This window comes from Plectropomus leopardus, chromosome 13, assembly GCF_026936395.1.
Source record: "Plectropomus leopardus strain MGB_pleo_1.0 chromosome 13, ASM2693639v1, whole genome shotgun sequence".
In the NCBI taxonomy this organism is placed as follows: Eukaryota; Metazoa; Chordata; class Actinopteri; order Perciformes; family Serranidae; genus Plectropomus; species Plectropomus leopardus.
In genome coordinates, this window is record NC_142188.1 from 28,095,824 (window position 1) to 28,113,332 (window position 17,509).

Below are 17,509 nucleotides of genomic sequence, written 5' to 3' on the forward strand. Positions count from 1 at the left end.
AGAGAAAAGAGCGGTAGTGGGGGGAAAAAAGGAGGGGTTTTAAGATAGGGTTTGCTGAAGGAAGTAGCTGAAATATACATCACAGCATGCTGTTCTTTTGAGATCCCGCTGCAGTCTCGGGAGGTGCAGGGGTGGGAGAATGGAAAACACGCTCTTTAGTCACAGAGAGATGAAACTCAAATACTGTGCGGCGAGAGATGGCAGGGATACAACAGCGGAAACTGTCTTAATGCAGCGATGTGTTAGGTGGTAGCGTGAATTTCAATCACGGCGCAGAGTGAAATTAATCAGGGACACGGAGGGCTCTTGACGATTCCAGCAAAAGTGAATAAGATCACAGGAACGTCACAGTGCTGCATATTACAGGATCAGGGTTAGACAATAAGATAATCTGCTGCTGGGGATGAGGCATTATTATGAATAACAATGTCTGTGAGTGTGCATGCGTGTGTGTGTCCATGAATATTTTTTTTTTTTGTTAATTGGAAGGTATGGCTCCTGAGCTTACACCTTGTCAAAGCCTTCACCTTTGAAAACGCTCCTTCTACCGCAGCGTCTCTGTAGCTTCATCTGAAATGCACACACACACACACACACTTCTCCTCTCTGCATATTTGGACGAGTGCACTGTCATGTTGCTCGTGAATCTGTCCTCCAGTCAGTTTCCCTGCCCCTCTGTGTGTTTGTCCGCCTTCATCCATGTGCATGTGTGTGTTGGTAAAACGCTGGCGCTGCTCTGTATTCCCGGCTCCCCACTGTGATGCAGAGGCTCCAGACTGAGCTATGACTCATCATGGGCTCTCAGCGAGATCTCTGAGGTCAGACACAAAAGAATACAGGCAGACGGAGCGGCAGAGAGACATACCAAGAGGAATAGGCTTAACAAGCGCGTGAACATGGGCTTGAAATCCACCGCCAGGTTGTAGCTGCTCCACTAAAATAACCTCTGAGAAAATATCCCCCTAAAGAGGTAGAGGAGGGGGAGACACACAGAGAAAAAGACATCACGAGGACATAAAGCTTTGGTTTCCAAGCTACCTGACCATACAAACTTATCCTCGTTGTTAATTTCTGCTGTTGGTTACGCCTGAAATGATTTCCACCAACTACAAGAATTACTGCCCTGGGGTTGTATGCCTCTGCTCACCAGTCAAGTTTCTCTTTCAGTTTACATCCATTTCTGTGAAAAAAGAGTGTTTCACACACATCTTCCCCCCAGCAGCACAGAGAATCTCTGCAGTCAGCACAATTTCAAGATTACTGTCACCAATTCAGTATCTGACCAAATGTCTCCCCTTCTGTTTCTGAGTTTGACCTTTGATCTTCAACCACAATACCCAAATTGCTCTTTTCTTCAGTCAAAGTGGACGTTTGTGTAAAATTTGAGGAAATTCCCTAAGGTGTTCTTGAGGTATCATGTTCGCAAGAATGAGATGGATGCAAGGTCCCCGTGACCTTGACCTTTGACCACTAAAATCTAATCAGTTTATTGTTGAGTCTAATCACATGTTTTCGACAAATTTGAAGAAACTCCCTCAAGGCTTTCTTGGGATACAACATTTAAAAGAACGAGACAGACAAAGTTACAGTGACCTTGACCTTTGACCACCAAAATCAAATCAGTTCGCTGTTGAGTCCAAGTGGACATTTTTATTGAATCTGAAGAAACTCCCTTAAGGTGTTCTTGAGATAAGGCGTTCACGAGAATGAGATGGATGCCAGGTCATATTGACCTTGACCTTTGACCTACGACCACCAAAATCCATTCAGTGCAAACCTTTGTGTTAAATTAGAAAAAAAACAAAAAACAAACCCTCAAGGTGTTCTTGAGATATCACATTCACAAGAATGCGACAAAGTCACAGTGACCTTGACCTTTACCCTTTGACCATCAAAATCTTTTCAGTTAATCGTTGAGTTCGAGTGGATGTTTCTGCCAAATCTGAAGACACTCCCTAAAGGCGTTCATGAGATATTGTGATGGACAGACATCCCGAAAATATAATGCCACCGGCCATGGCTATCGCTGGCGTAGAGGCATAAAAATGTGGCCGCTCCTGATGCCTCAGAGACTCGCCTGGAGCTCTGGATGTAAGTCAGCAGAAAAAAGAGACAGACAAACGAACAGAGCGACAGACAGCACAGTGGCCTTATCACACCAAATGCTTGTTACATAAACAAGCTCAGATCCTGCTTCCAATTTGAGCCCAATTACATGGTGCTCACAGGCCATGGGGAGAAACACAGATCCCAGGGCAGATTAGGGATCACTCCAGCACGCCCAGCACGGGGGCTCTCAATAGAGACTAAATGTTGCCATTCTGATGTGATCTCGTAGATGGTCAAAGTGGGGGGCGGATAGAGGTATGTATGTGTCTGTGTATGTGCCGGTGGATGAGGCAGTGAGTAAGGCTCTAACATGACAACGAGCGGGGAAATACATTCGATAAGACTTTGTGCCCCATCTGATAGGACTGTTTGATTGTGTAGGACTGAATAACTGAAGAAGGCATGATAACCACAGCGGAGATTGTGAAACCGCTTCCTCACTTTACATACAGTTACCTGTTTAGTGGCCACATTCAGACTTCCTTGGGTTGAAAAGATAGGTTTGACTTTGTGAAGACGGTAAATTAGAAAAAAAAAAAAGGGTGCAGACAGAGGCGTACTGCAATAACCCGCTTCAAATCTGGTGCTGATGATATTTCATGGAGCTTGTGAGATAAACACATCGACTAAACAACCAAATTACATAATACAATGATCAAAAGGGGCAAAGTCCATCAAAGTCTGCTAAATTGCAGCAGCCGAAATTCTTCATATGTTGACCTACTATAGTTACACGTCAAAGAAATTGGAGTGTGAGCATATCCAACCGCAGCAAGCCTTAGGATGGAAACATCAACCAATCTGGCAGTTGTTAAGATAAAAAACATCCTTGACGAGTAAATAAATAAATAGTGCAATCTGGTGTAATGTGTCGTACTACATGTTAGCTGTATACAGTTTGTACTATATTAATCCTTGAAATAAACAATTTAAGTGGTTAGTACCAAAAATCAACATTCTTTAGATAAAATATACAACGTGCCTCATTGTATATCAAAGTGCATCTTTCGGCTGCCACTGCCAATTAAATTTTGAATTTAATCCTTAAAAAAACACGTTTCACAAAATCTGTCTGGAGCTCTTGCGTGACCATTCATGATTTATTTTTATTTTCTGCAGCTGTGGCAAGTGCCTCCCTTTCCTTTGAGTGTTGCACAGTGGAACAAAGACGTACATCAATAGCATCAAAAATCAAGCAATATTTAGTCTGTGTACTGACAAATTTCAGCAGCAAAACCAATGTGGTTACACATGTCAGTATGCGTCTACAGTTGCAATGATCATCTTACACGTCAAGGCTCAAAATACCACGTGCACATGCACAGAGGTGCACATGAAAAACGATCTGATTCATATACCCGTTTCCCACCAAAATCAGCATTTGCATGCAGGTTTTCAAGACACAATTTAACCTGCTAAATATAGGCGATGGAATACATTCCCATTGCCAGTAGCAGACCTGAGAGCACAGCTGAAGCAGAGAAGTCAGCCTGTCTGTGTGTGTGTGTGTGTGTGTGTGTGTGTGTGTGTGAGTGCGTGTAGTTTTTTGTTGGTGTGTTTGTGTGATGTCACAGACAGGCCTGAGAACAGGTAAACAGTAGACAGCAGCAGGAACAGAGGTCTGAGGAAACTTCACTGTGGTTTCATCTCTTTATATACCTCTTACTTGTTTAGTCTCTCCTTCAAACTCAGTGCAGACTAACTTGGAATAATGTTTTAGCACAGCTTATGAGGAGACAGACAGTGATTTGTGGCAGGTCATTGCAGCTCGCTGGTTAAGGAGTTGACATTACCTGGGTTTTGTGTTCTCATGAATGCCGATTGGAGCAGGAGGCGATAAAAACCTTTGTCATTTGACCCGGGTCTGAATGCTGATCATACGCATTCCCATTGCATCAAAAAAGCCAGATGTTAGCAGAATTTTGTGTGGGGGGGTATGAGACTACACATTTGGTGATACTCTCAATTACACAGAATTTTAAGCATTAATAAAATGTAATTGGTTGAGTCATATAAAAAATAATCTCCCATATAGTTGTCATGAATGATGAGATTACCTAAAAGAAAAACTGTTTTCAGTACTAGGCTGTAAATATGTTTATATCTACATTAAAGTTAAGCATTTTAACATGAAGGTCTATGGGGATTGACTTGCCTTTAATAAAACTATATATATATATTTTTTTTCCACTATCCTTTAACTCGTTCCTGATAAAGATACAAAAGCTCTTTGACTTGATTGACAAACATAAAATCATTATATACAGCAGTGCTCTAGCAAACCAGAAAATTACCCACGAGCACAGTGTGCAGGTAAAGATGACAACCTGTGCAGTAATTTTCTTCCCCATGCCGCTAATCGTTGAAGTCCCACAATTTTTTGTGATAACACAGCTGGTTTCAAGAAAGAAAAAGGTGAATATTAAAAAATGTATTGGTATGATAGCATTAAGTTAATATAAGTACAAAAAAATAAAGACCGTTATTATTATTATCATTATTATTATTATTATATTTATTTTGAAACGGGGCGTTGTGTGGCTCAGTGGATAAAGCGGGCACCCCATATATGAAGGCAGTGTCCTTGCCGCAGCCACCGCAGGTTCGATTCTAGCTTGCGGCCCTTTGGTGCATGTCATCCCCTCTCCCCTTTCACACTAGCAATCTCCTGTCCTATCTAATAAAGGCAAAAATGCCAAAAAATAATCTTAAAAAAAATCTATTCTGAAACAAACACACACATGCTGAGTGAAGGAAAATAAAACAGTACCACAGAACAGATGTCAAATCAGTGTCAGTATTTAAAAAACAATTTCAATGTTTCAAAAAAGTTCTGTTCCAAACCCAGTTTTCAATGTGTCAAAATTTCAAAAATTCAGTTTTTAAGTTTTAAAAAAAGCCATGTCAATATTTTAAGGCCAATGCCTGGTGAGTCTTCCACTTCAGCAGTCGAACACTGGTTTTTCACATCATAATTGAACACAAGGATAAAAAGCACACAAGAAGTATAAATATGCATGAGAAAATGTTAGTATGTACTACAATCTTTTTCTTGAACATTTTTCACTGTGCTTCTAAATGTCTTTGTGTGCGCCTAAATTATTTCATTTAAGAGCACATGTACTCCTTGGGGATAAAGTGAGCGTAGGGCCATGTACAACAAGCTCATTTTGAACAGCATATTAGCTTACTAGTGTTTAATATCACCATTAGGTTGGCCCCTGTATTTTTCTTCCCGCTCTTTGCTAATATTAAAAATGCTCAGGTTAGTTACAAAGGTCTATAAGTTTTGTTTGCCCAAATAAAACCTGAACATTTCACCCTCTGTGCAGCTTTCTTTATTTTTTTTTATACTTACAACTGATTCTCTGTCTACCACTTACTGAGAGTGTAAAAGAATTCAATCCATGTAAAAGAAGCTTATTTGCATCTATACTTCTGTAGCAGAAAAGAAAGTGGTGCATTTCACATTTTGGGACCTTATTCTCTCCTCATTGGCTCACAGGCCTGAGGTCCCCACATGCAAGGTCTGCAGCTGAACCTTTATGTGACAATGGAGTTTTATTTTAACCTTCAACTAATGATTTGGAATAAAATGCTGGTGTTAAATAATAGAAGCAATATCATTAACATGCTACCTGACTGTTCACCCCAAAATCCAAAGTACGTATTTTTCCTCTGACCTGTAGTGCTATTTGTCAGTCCAGATTTTTTTTGATGTAAGTTGACGAGTGTTGGAGATACTGGCCATAAAGACGTCTGTATCATATTGCCATGAGGACAGAATTGTGGATCTACTAATGGATGAGAGGCTTGTGACAGTGTGAGATGTAAACATTTATGGCGTCCTCCTGGGCTGAGCTGGAAGATACTGTTGCTTTTGCACTGATTTCTGCAAAAGATCTCAATGCCAAAAGTCACCTTTCGCGACTTTATGACGCGCGGTGTCAACTGAGAACGCGGCTGGACAGAACTATTTGTGGTGTTATAATATTATAATCCTGATATGCAGATGGACAACGTTAGTTGAGAACACCAGCAGACAGAATTTGTTGCATCTGCATGATACGCCTCTGGATGGTTTCAGGTTGAATGGTACCGGTGATGATGCAATGAAAGGAGCAGATGGGTCCCATAGGGTGAGTGGGAGGGGCGCTGGGTGGATCAAATAAACCCCGGACTTTAACCCAGGTGTCCAGTGTCCCCTTAACATCTGAAAGTGATGTTTTTGGGGTTTTTTTGACACCTTACCATGTGCCTCTTTTGCCTAAACCTAACCAATCGTGCTGCCTGATCGTAAGCATGTGCTTTTGTTGACGTCACTGCATTGGATGCAATGTGCTTTTGTTCCCTAAACATAACAAAGCGCAGCATCCCAATCCCACCATGTGCTTTTGTTCACATCACCATAGCGGAGTCCTCGAAAATCAACAGCAGACACAGGAGGATACCTAGAATGTAACATGTAGATATGGAAGTCTGCAAAGTGGCAATATGTGACAACTTGGGATTAGAACATGTTGTTCCAGGTGAGCAAGCAGAAGATGCATGTTTCCTTCTGAGTGTTGATGCAGTTGGCGGCTGAAGTTCACTAAAAGGAAAATTGTTCCGACATCAAACTGTTCACAACAAGGTCTGTGGATTTATCTTGAGCAACCGGGTCATGATTTCTGAAAAGAGACATTGCTGTTGAGTTTTTCAAATGTATTTTTTTTGGCTCTTTGAGTGTCACAAGCAGAGTGTAGTTCCATTATACTGGAGAGAAGGCAGACATCTCTAAAGCTGATATCTCCAACACTCGACAGCTCGCACCAAAACAATCTAGACTGATAAATAGCACTACTGGTAAGAGGGAAATTTGTGCTTTTGATTTGGGGGTGTTCTGGCCATTTAACGGTGCTTGTTTTTTCTGCACAAAAGATACATTGAAAATCTGGAGTAGGAGAAACAATTTATAATGATTATTAATTGTTAATAATGAAATGAATGATGGCTAAATTGCAGTACATTTAGCCTCTTATGTCTCACACTCCTGGTGTTGTGCATGCTGGCTCACTGTCACACTGTGTTGGCTTACTGGCACAGCTGAATAGAAAGGAGCCATCCTTAATGTGATTAGTAACACCTGTGCTTTTCCTACTATGACGCGTCAGAATGTCTGCAGGATGCAGCGCATGTTCTGCAGTGTGACACAGCACCACATGCGCCTCAACTGTTTGTCCTTATCAGATCCATTTGAATACCACAAGTGAGAAATTTCTTTAAATTGTAAAGCTGGGGTGATACATATATATATGGTAAAGATTTGGCACACAGTGAGGTTTGGATAAAGATCCTTTCATTTCATAGTACAGCAGATAATTACAAAATAGGCTCCTAAAATTTCTTTTTGGCCCTTCTTACCAAACTGGAACATTTATCTCCATCAACCTCAACTCAATAAATAATGTATAATTTACATCCAAATTTGTAGGGAGCTTTTGAAAGCCCTTCAAATAACCCGTGGGCATCATCAGACCTACAAGTAACACTGCTATGAAAAACTTGGGTGTGTGTTAAACATAGTGAGCTAAACGCCTAGTGATTAAAAGGTTTGATTGAAATTCAATTTACAGGATTATGGTCCCAGTGGTCTGAATTTGCAAATTACATTGAAATCTGATTGACAGGGTATGGGCTATAAGAAGTGGGTAACACTACATTTAGTGCTGTAGCTGTGAGAAGGTTGGAGCCCCTTGTACCAGATCAGCTTTTTTTCTTGACTTCTTTACAGTTTTTCTCTTTTACAGTTTAATCTATATGTGAATAATTTAACTGAGTACCACATGTTTTTTTGACATACTGCTGCTTGTTTTCTTAGATATTCCCTTTGTAACTCTTATTTGTCAGCACATTTCCATCAATTTGGTCTAAATTCATTTGATTCTATGTCATTTCAAATGCAATATGACAAATTAAAGCTTATGCTACAGTTTAAAAACTTTTCATAATGCCAATGCCTTAACTTCTGAATGGCATGATTTTGAGAATACTTACAACACTCACTTATTCACAATTTTTGCACTGGCTGAGTGTCTACAAAGAAAGCATTTTTGATGTGTCTATTTTAACAATTTCGGTTGTCTGCACTAGTCATGTAACAGCTCAGTTTTTATCAGCAGTGTACATTTAAAGGGTTGCTGTGAAACTGTGTGCTTCAAGTGTTTGCTTCTGGTTGATTGTGTGTTGACAACCCAATCGCCAGAAACAATTTTGTACCTTTCTGCAAACCAAGGGTAGGAAAAAAAAGCATGTTTGGGCTTGATTTACCAGATTTGGGGGTACAATCCCTGCAGGAAAAGCTGAAATATCTGTTAAAAACAGATGTACATGCCTAAAAAGCACAGCCATGGATTGCTACAAAACACCCATGTTTGGCCTAAAAAGCTGCTGAAAGCACAGCCACTGGTCACTTCAAGACACCCACATTTGGTGCCTAAAAAGCTGCCAGAAGCACAGCAGAAGGTCAAAACACCCACATTTGGTGCATAAAAACCCAGCAGAATCACAGCAACGGGTCGCTACAAAACATCTACATTTGGTGCCTAAAAATCCAATGGAAGCACAGCAATGTGACACTATAAGTCACCCACATTTGGTACCTACAAATCTGCAGAAGCAAAGCGATGGCTTGCTACAAAACACCCACGTTTGGTGCTTAAATAGCCGCCAAGGCACAGCAACTGGCCACTGCAAGATCTGTGGATTCAGCTTGAGCAACCGGGTCATGATTTCTGAAAAGAGACATTGCTGTTGAGTTTTTCAAATGTATTTTTTTTGGCTCTTTGAGTGTCACAAGCAGAGTGTAGTTCCATCATACTGGAGAGAAGGCAGACATCTCTATAGCTGATATCTCCAACACTCGATTTTGCCATTCTGCCATTTTAGTGCCCAAAAAAGCCACCAGAAGCACAGCGACTGGTTGCTACAAAACATACATTTGGAGCCTAAAAAGCAGCCACATTAAAAGCAACAGGTTGCTACAAAACAGCCAAATTTGATGACTAAAAAGCTGCCAGAAGCACAGCCACTCGTCACATCTGATACATAAAAAGTTGCTGGAATCACAGAAATGACCTCCTAAACCTCCAAAGGTTTTGTTCCCTGTTGGGACCAAACAGTGATCTGCAGGCTGGCGGGCATCTCACCTCTGTGTCACTCCATCCAGCATCTCCTCCACCTCCTGATTACAAAGTCAGCCTGTATACTACGGCACTTTTTAAACGTTATGATATAAGTGAAGCATGCAAACTAACATATCTGTGGTCAGCAGAAATGTACAACGCCTACATTCTCTTCTAAAGACTGGGCAGACGTTGGGCCTTATTTGCAGGAAAAACAGAAGAAAAGTTCTGCTTATCTTAGAACTGATGATGATTTCACATACTCATTGTTTATTGCTTGCACTGAAACTTCAGAACACAGTCTCAGGAAAAATATATTTAATATATCATGTTGTTCAACAATGTCCCATTAAAAAATACATGCAGTGCACATTTTCTGAAAGCAGAAAACCACCTTCAAATCACTCATGCATTTGTTAATGAACAGTGCATATGGAATAAAGGATTTGAAGTCAAAGGTGTGAAAAGAAAATGCACATAAGAGTGCACTCACACCAAATAAAATGCTTAAATTATAATATTTTACTAGAGATAAGTCTCCACTGTCAATAAGATCACAAATTCACAAATGTACAATGAATGAAACATCAACTATTGCTTTTAAAGCGGCAGAAGTGCAATTTAAAAAAAAAAAAATCTTCTTTTACATCACAGTTCTATTATTTGTAGGGGATTGTCAGGAAACATCAGAGAAATCAATCAACCAATCAATCGATTGATTCGTCTTTTAGTCTAATCAATTTATTAGGTTGCTTGTCCACACTGGAACATAACAATCAGCTTAAACAATCATCCATCACCCAAGCTGAAAGTCTCTTTAATAAGCATCATGTTTCTGCATGTTTCCCCCTGTGTGTGGAACCTGCAGCTCCCTCAGGACGGCAACACTGACAATTAAACAACAGCCTAACAAGAAACACACACAAGTCTCACACATGTAATCCGCTTAAAATATTGAAAGAGGATTGCCAATAAATTCTGATAAAAGCTTATACTTCCTCAGTGCATCAACATGTGAGTGCATCTCATTGCTTTCATGCTTTGTTGCACGGTGCAGCTCCTGTGCACTGCGGTGGATTTGATGGTGAAATGTGATTCCACACTGCCATCGTGTGGTCACTCAGAGCAGCGCAGTTTGCTCTGCTGGCTGTGTCAGGAGAACATGTTATGGTATTACAAGGTTAAATGGTTTACTGATTTAAATTAACAGTGTGACCGTTTACAGAATTAACAGGCTGTGGACACGTCACACCTTTTACTCTCAAACACTAAAAACAGCCATGTGGAGCTTAATAATGGGTTTGATGTGCAGAGCTGTGGGCACAAACAAAACAAGTCTGTAATGTCACCAGCCCTCGAGACAAGCAAACAGGCAGTGATGGAATAATATCTAAGTACAATTAGTAGTAGAGTGTGGAAATACAAGCAAAATTCCTGCATTCAAATTCTTTTTTGTGTAAAAGTAAAAAAGTTTTAAATTGAAAAATAATATATTCTTTTAAAGAAATATGCAAATATGTCAACCAGAGCTGTTGTCCATGAGCACAGTCTTTGCGTCACATCATCAGCAATCTGTAATGTTGTTTATGTTAATTTGGCAGTACATCCAACAGCAAGCCACATGTATCCAAACCTGCTCAGGATCTCCACATCCAGCATCTTCACCTGCAAGATCATGTGAGAGCAGTCACCTTAACAGCTGATGCAATAACTTGTTTGTACGCCTGAAGAATTTCTGCACCAGCCTTCAGAAACTGTCTCTGGGAAGTTCTTATGCTCAAATCACATGCTCACCAAGTCTTGACCTGACAGCAGTTTGTCATGGTTGGATGTACTGCCGAACTCACAGACACCGAAAGCTCTCGTGGACATTCCTGCAGTCTGCATGCCAGAGGCACGCTCCCTAAAAAATTTGTAACATCTTTGGCACTGTGATCGAACTGCACACATTAGAGTGGCCTTTAATTATGACCAATCCAAGGCGCATGATGCTGTTATCAGCTCCACCTGTCATGTGGAAGAGAAATGCCTACCAACATCGATTTTCTTTTTACAAATTTGTGAACAACATTTAAGAATAATATCTCTATTAAGGACATTAAAGAAGCCATATATCTTTAACATAATATTATTGTTGAAAAATAGCAGCAAAAATAAAAATGTTTTTTTCATTTTTGTTCAGTTGGACATTGAAAAAGGAAATATTAGCACTGGAAAAAAAAGATAATTATTGAATATATTTTGCATCGCTTAATGTTTTTTAGTGAATTTATTCTTCATTCATATTCTTCTTCATTTTTTTAAGTGTCTTTTTTATACCAAAACAGTGATTAAATTGAAACTGAGAAAGACATTGAAATGCAAATTTTGTGAAAAATTATTCAAAACTGACACTGAGCATTTCAAGTCATAAAATATCAAAATGAAATAAAATAGTTTTGATGCCTGTCTTATTTTTCAGTGGATTTTTTTCAGTGCTTGTGTTTTGAATGCCAAATTTTGCTTAAAATGCCAAAAAGTATTGTCACTGTTGTTGCTCCATAAAGGTGGGGATACATTTAATAGTTGTATATAGTGCTGGTTAGATTAACCTATAACAGCATGTCATCATTTATAAGTTAATTTATATTTTTTATAAAAAAAATATAAATATGCACAGTAACTAAAATTAAAAAATATATATATTGCAGTAAAGTGAATGGTATGCGTCCCCATCTTTAGCGCAGTAAAGTATGAAGTAGCATTAAAAAACGCATTACAATTTTGTAGTGCGAGAGCTTGAGTAACATTCACACCACAACTGCATACAAGTATACTTATGGAGGGCTACATTGACATCTTCCCAAAATCCATCATCCACAAACACGCACACTCACGCTTACACAGCGATCAATTTCATGCATGCTTTCTAGAGGTCTCATCAATTCTGTGTCAATACTCTCAATGACTGTAGACATTTATCTCCTCAGTAATATCGTAATTATTCGTGGCCTCTACCTTCTGCCACTGTCCGTTTGATTGGACCTGTATTGATGTTCCGCGGACTGTGAGGAGAAATGATTGCACACATTATTTCATTCACGTCTGCGTGACTCTTGTGATGAGACCAAAGCTGTATCGCTCTCACTCATGCTGAATCTGCCTCCCTGAGATCTGTTTTGATGTTGAGATAACTTTCTCTGCCATGCTCCTTCAAACCACATTCAGCCTCTGCGGGGAGAGTCACAGGCTGCACAATATGACTCTTATCAGTTTTTACACTGATGTAACTGATATCTGAATGTGCCATGCAGCCTCGATACAGATACGCTCTGACTGTTAAAGAAGATAACAGCAGATGTTGAGAAGCAGTGTGTCTGCAGTCCCAGTCACTCCAGAGTGCAGTGGTCATTTGATGGGGACTTTTGAAGTCTCTTCTTTAGAAATGTTCTCTTAAGTTCTCTTATGTTCTCTTAAGGTACTATTTTTACATACCTGACACTGAAGTCCATTTATAATTGCCTGGGCTTAGAGATGTTTCCTTGCGCAAAAATTTATGTTTGATCACAAAATGATGTCCGTCTATACTCGAAAAACACTCAGTCTATAGATAGTATTAACACACGTTTGTAGCTTTTTTGCATATGATGTCACAAATCGGTGCACTTTCCAGAAGGAGGGCAGGCGACAGGGGGCAGGTTCTGAGGCTGTGGCCACCAGCACTGCAGGAATGCCAATAGCTTGCACTGTTTAAGGTGATTAAAAATCAGTGTTTGTTAGAGTACAAAATCACTGCCTCACGTCATGATGAGCAGAAGGACCCTCATGCAGGAGAATGCAGACATCTAAAACAAATCTTTATTCTAGGGCCGAGCGGAGACACAGCAAACACAACAACACACGACCAAAACAAGGATCCAACAAAAAGCAGGTGTCCATTACAGATTTGTGCAAAACTTACGCAATATTTTTAAAATGTCAATAAAACACAATTATGAGATGACTGTTTGTAATGATTACATTTTCAGCACTACTGTTGTTGTCCCATTCTTTATATATAAGCTAATTTGGGATCAAATGAATGATTTTTCTTTCTTTTTTTTTTTTTTTTTTTTAAATGGTGCATTTTGCTCTAGTTTCTTTTTGCATAATCTTGAGGAAATGACATCTGCAGACTCTGGGTGAGAGTTTCTTTTACATGATAGCATTATTTGATGACCATTTTATTTTATATTATGACAATAATTCATTTTGAAAACTGAAACTTTAACCAAGCTATTTTATAAACATCAGACTGGTGCATTAGGTTGGGGGTTTAATTGGTCATGAGATTTCACATTCAACTCAACAATTACTACAAAACATGCAAACAAAATGTATAAAACATTTGTAATTTCAACTGCTTTTTTCCCCAATCATGTGGCATTTTCCACAGCCTCTGCTCATTTTGTTTGATATTCATGACAATTTCCTCACTGCAGGGATCACTGCACCTTCCAAAATACCCGAATAGCAATTCTACCTGTAATATTCATGTTCATTTATAATAACTGTGATTATCTTTTGCAAGGGATCACATTTCATTTCAAGATTGCGGGAAACATATAAGGGGGGTCCTACACCAGAAAATATTGAATGTCAAACACTTTGCCTGCATTTTGATTAATTTTATGCAACAATTCTGCCTTTTCTGAATAAATTTATAGTGGAAATGTGTTTATTTTGTTGTTTAATTTTTTTGTTACCATGGCCATGAGAATTCTGGCTATCTGAACTTGTATGCCTGCCTCTTCCTCTCTCTGCCACAATAACTTGTATTCCAGATTGCACCGAAATGCCTCCAGTTCACACTGAAAACATCTATTATTGAAAATAGATTTATGAATCTATAGGCTGAAATTCAAATTCAAATGTCCCATGCTGTCAGAAAAGTCTGCAGCAGCGTTTTGGATCATTTGTAGACAGTCAAGGGACAACTTGCCACTGCACGTTAAAAGGGATTAAGGGGTTAAAAGGGCATGATATCAAAGCTTGATCATCTCTGGTTCAGGTTGTGATACAGCAGACCTGAGTTTGGCGATGTTTCTTAAATGGAAGACACAAGTTGCCTTCAGATCAGCAATTAAATATGTTGATCAAAATAAATATCAAATATAACGCAGAGATTTCTCAGTTTAGACTGTACAGCTGAGGGAAGGGAACTGAGCAACCTTAGCTTCATGCTTTCTGAAGCAATGATATGGTCCTCAGTCTTATCTGCATTTGGCAATAAAACGCTGTTAGCCATGTAGTCCTTAACGGCAGTTGGGCAATTATGGGAAAAAGGGGAAGCATATACAAAGCAAATAATAGAGGACGCAAGACAGCACCCTGAGGCACACAACAGAGACAAACAGCAGATTCAGACAAGTAGGGACCAAGTGACGTAGAAAAACTCCTCCTCTTAGAGGCTAGAGGAGAACCAGTCCAGGGCGCTCTTAGACACATACCCTCTGCATAAGCCTTTCAGTCAGAGTGTTATTATCAGCAGTATCAAAAGCTGCACAAAGATCCCGTAGCACCAGTTCAGAGCATTCACTTACATCAAACGTGGATCAATGACCCAACACAGTATCCAGATATCACTTATCCAGACAGGTGAGGTGTTGTCTTTAATTAACCAGCCTGGTTAATCACTAGTCTGACTGCACTGCAGAAGCCTTTAACTCCAACTAGATAGCTATTTATTGGAACTGTCACTAGCATCATTTAGAGATTTCCCAAAGTGGACAGTAAATATTCACTTATCTCACTTTGAAAGCCTTGTTTTACCTGCTACACAACAGCTGTTTGGCATTTTCCTGTCTCTCTCCTTGTATGACACATTTTGGAGCTCTGGCCCAATAGTGGCCTCAAGAGTTGTCACATGATGAAATGTTGGGGTGCATTTGCAACCAGTATGTGTTACCACTAAGTACAGTATGGGAAAGAGGATGTTAAAAGCATGTGTACAGATTGACCAGACTCAGAAAGAGGATGGATGACCACAGAGAACAGAAACAGAGGAATCATACATAGATTTTTGGCTGCATATACTGAATGCTTAGAAAAGGTGATAAATAATTGGGCTCTCCAAGTTCAAATTACACTGCAGTTGTATTCACATATTCACTCAGAAAATAACAAACTAAAAATAAACTGTGCACACATAAAAAAAAACAATGAATAAAAAAACAAGTTATGTAGGTCAATATCTCTTTAAGTATCACAGTTTTCAACTCTACTCAAGTGTGAGACTGGTACACAGGAAGGTATGTTTTTTCCCTTTCCTCAGAGCTGTTTGTGTGTGTACAGTTCAATCCTACCTCATTTGACGTACGTGTTCAGTTCACAGCCCCCTCGCTGGGGTAACAGGCTCTGCAGCTGCCATCCGGTGCTAAAAAATGCTTCTCTCTGGAATCGTCTCCATATGTGTGGAATCTCCTCTGATAGCTCTGAGATTTCCTCCAAAATCTTGGCTCTTCTTAGAGGGACTCAATAAAAATCCTGACCTATAAATGAGGTCAGATTGTTACCAATATGGTAATTCTGAGCTTTACTGATCACAGATTACAGCTGATGACATCAACTCAACGCTCCAATTTATGCATTAATAGTTCAACTCAGTTTAAAAAATTACAATTTCACGCATATCTAAAACAAAATAACTAATTAAGAGAGCTGCACTTGTAGTAAATGCTGCAGTTAAAGTGCATAAAATAAGACTCAAACAGCATTCATTTAGTAAATTCAGTGAATCTTTAAAATATTCAGTTCCCTCTAAAATGCATTGGTATCATCATCATCATCAGTATCTGCTGATATTGGCATTAAAATGAAATATCGGCATGTGCCAACATGCTGATTGCATGCCAATAGGAAAAACTTTATTATATTATATTAACTATTTTTTATTTATTTATTTATTTATTTTATTGTGAACATATACAAAACATCCGCCCTAAATTCGACATAAGCATAGGTTATCCGTCAAATGAGTTGTTATATATCAGCATATTGGATAATGCCAAAAAAAGATCCAATAGTGTGCATCCCGAGCAGGCTTAATGGAAAAATGCAATAGCAAAATGCACCTTAACCACAAGTTAGGCAGCAGGAATGAACTATTATAGAAACGAAATAAATGTCTTTTTAATAAACCAACGTAACGGAACACACTTATTGGCAGTGGGTTTTTTTAAGTATTAATTGTCATGCTTTCCAATCACCAACAGCATCCGCAAATTGGATTTTAAATGGCTCAAATTTGGATTAAAGCTAGCGGACAGTTACATGCTAATGTTTTTAGCACATGTGAATGGAGTTTTAACATGGCGAAAATTAGCATCACGGCTAGCGGCTGATTCAACTCACCTGTGGGCAAATTCTCACTGAAGGAAGCGTCGGTCCTCTGTGCACGCGCTGATACAGGCGACGTTTTCTCTTCTTATTTTTAATCAACACTGTGGTTTATATAGTCAACATAAAACATAAATAGAAATATGAAAACATAACAGTATCTTTAAGGGAGTTTTGTCTTGTTTTTAGCTGTTTCTTCTAACTTCAGCGGCCAGGTTTCACTCAACCAAACTGCTTCTCTTAAACGTCACCAACGTAATCTAACCTGTTACCTGGAGGGCGGGATAAACACTCTCATTGGACAACGAGAACGACCCGATAACAATTGGTTGCCAATCAAAATTAATAATACACAAACATTTTATATAGCCTAAAGTAATATTTAAACACTGTTATTTTTTTTAACTATTACATTTCAAGTATTTAATAACATATTATCATTACTGTAGTTAACTTGTTAGGCTTTATTTATTTATTTATCTATTTACTTTTTAATCCCCATTTCTGCTTTGGGCAGAAAAAAAGTTTTTTTTTAGAAAATAGAATTATTATTATTATTATTGTTATTAGTAGTAGTAGTAGTAGTAGTAGTAGTGTTATTATTATTATCATTATTATTTTATATAAGCTATATGATGATATCACCAGGTGTTAGTTGAGAAAATGTCAAAGTGAATGGAAAGCCACAGTACTACATATATGGAGAGGGTATGGTCATACAGTGGCCTGACTGACCATCCGACACTACATTTATTATCAGAGCTCTGCATTAAATATTTGCAGTGGAGAATAGCCTACTTGAGAAGGTGAAAATCTGCAGCTTTGATATGTGCTGTGTCAAGCTGATGGTCTCTTTTTAAAGGGATTTTTGAATTTACAGA

The 17,509-nt window shown here is 38.9% G+C and overlaps 1 protein-coding gene across 1 annotated transcript in view; it reads right to left on the bottom strand.

The window, feature by feature from the left end:
* The window catches only part of adgra1b (adhesion G protein-coupled receptor A1b), a 266,720-nt gene extending 249,852 nt beyond the window's left edge, over nt 1–16,868 (bottom strand). Inside the window, exons 1-2 of the mRNA XM_088086276.1 lie at nt 16,644–16,868; nt 15,596–15,781 (exon numbers count right to left, since the gene is read on the bottom strand). Coding sequence (XP_087942402.1) covers nt 15,596–15,600 — 5 coding nt within the window. The 5' untranslated portion in view covers nt 15,601–15,781; nt 16,644–16,868. The remainder of the gene's footprint in view (nt 1–15,595; nt 15,782–16,643) is intronic.
* Nucleotides 16,869–17,509: the final 641 nt, after the last annotated feature.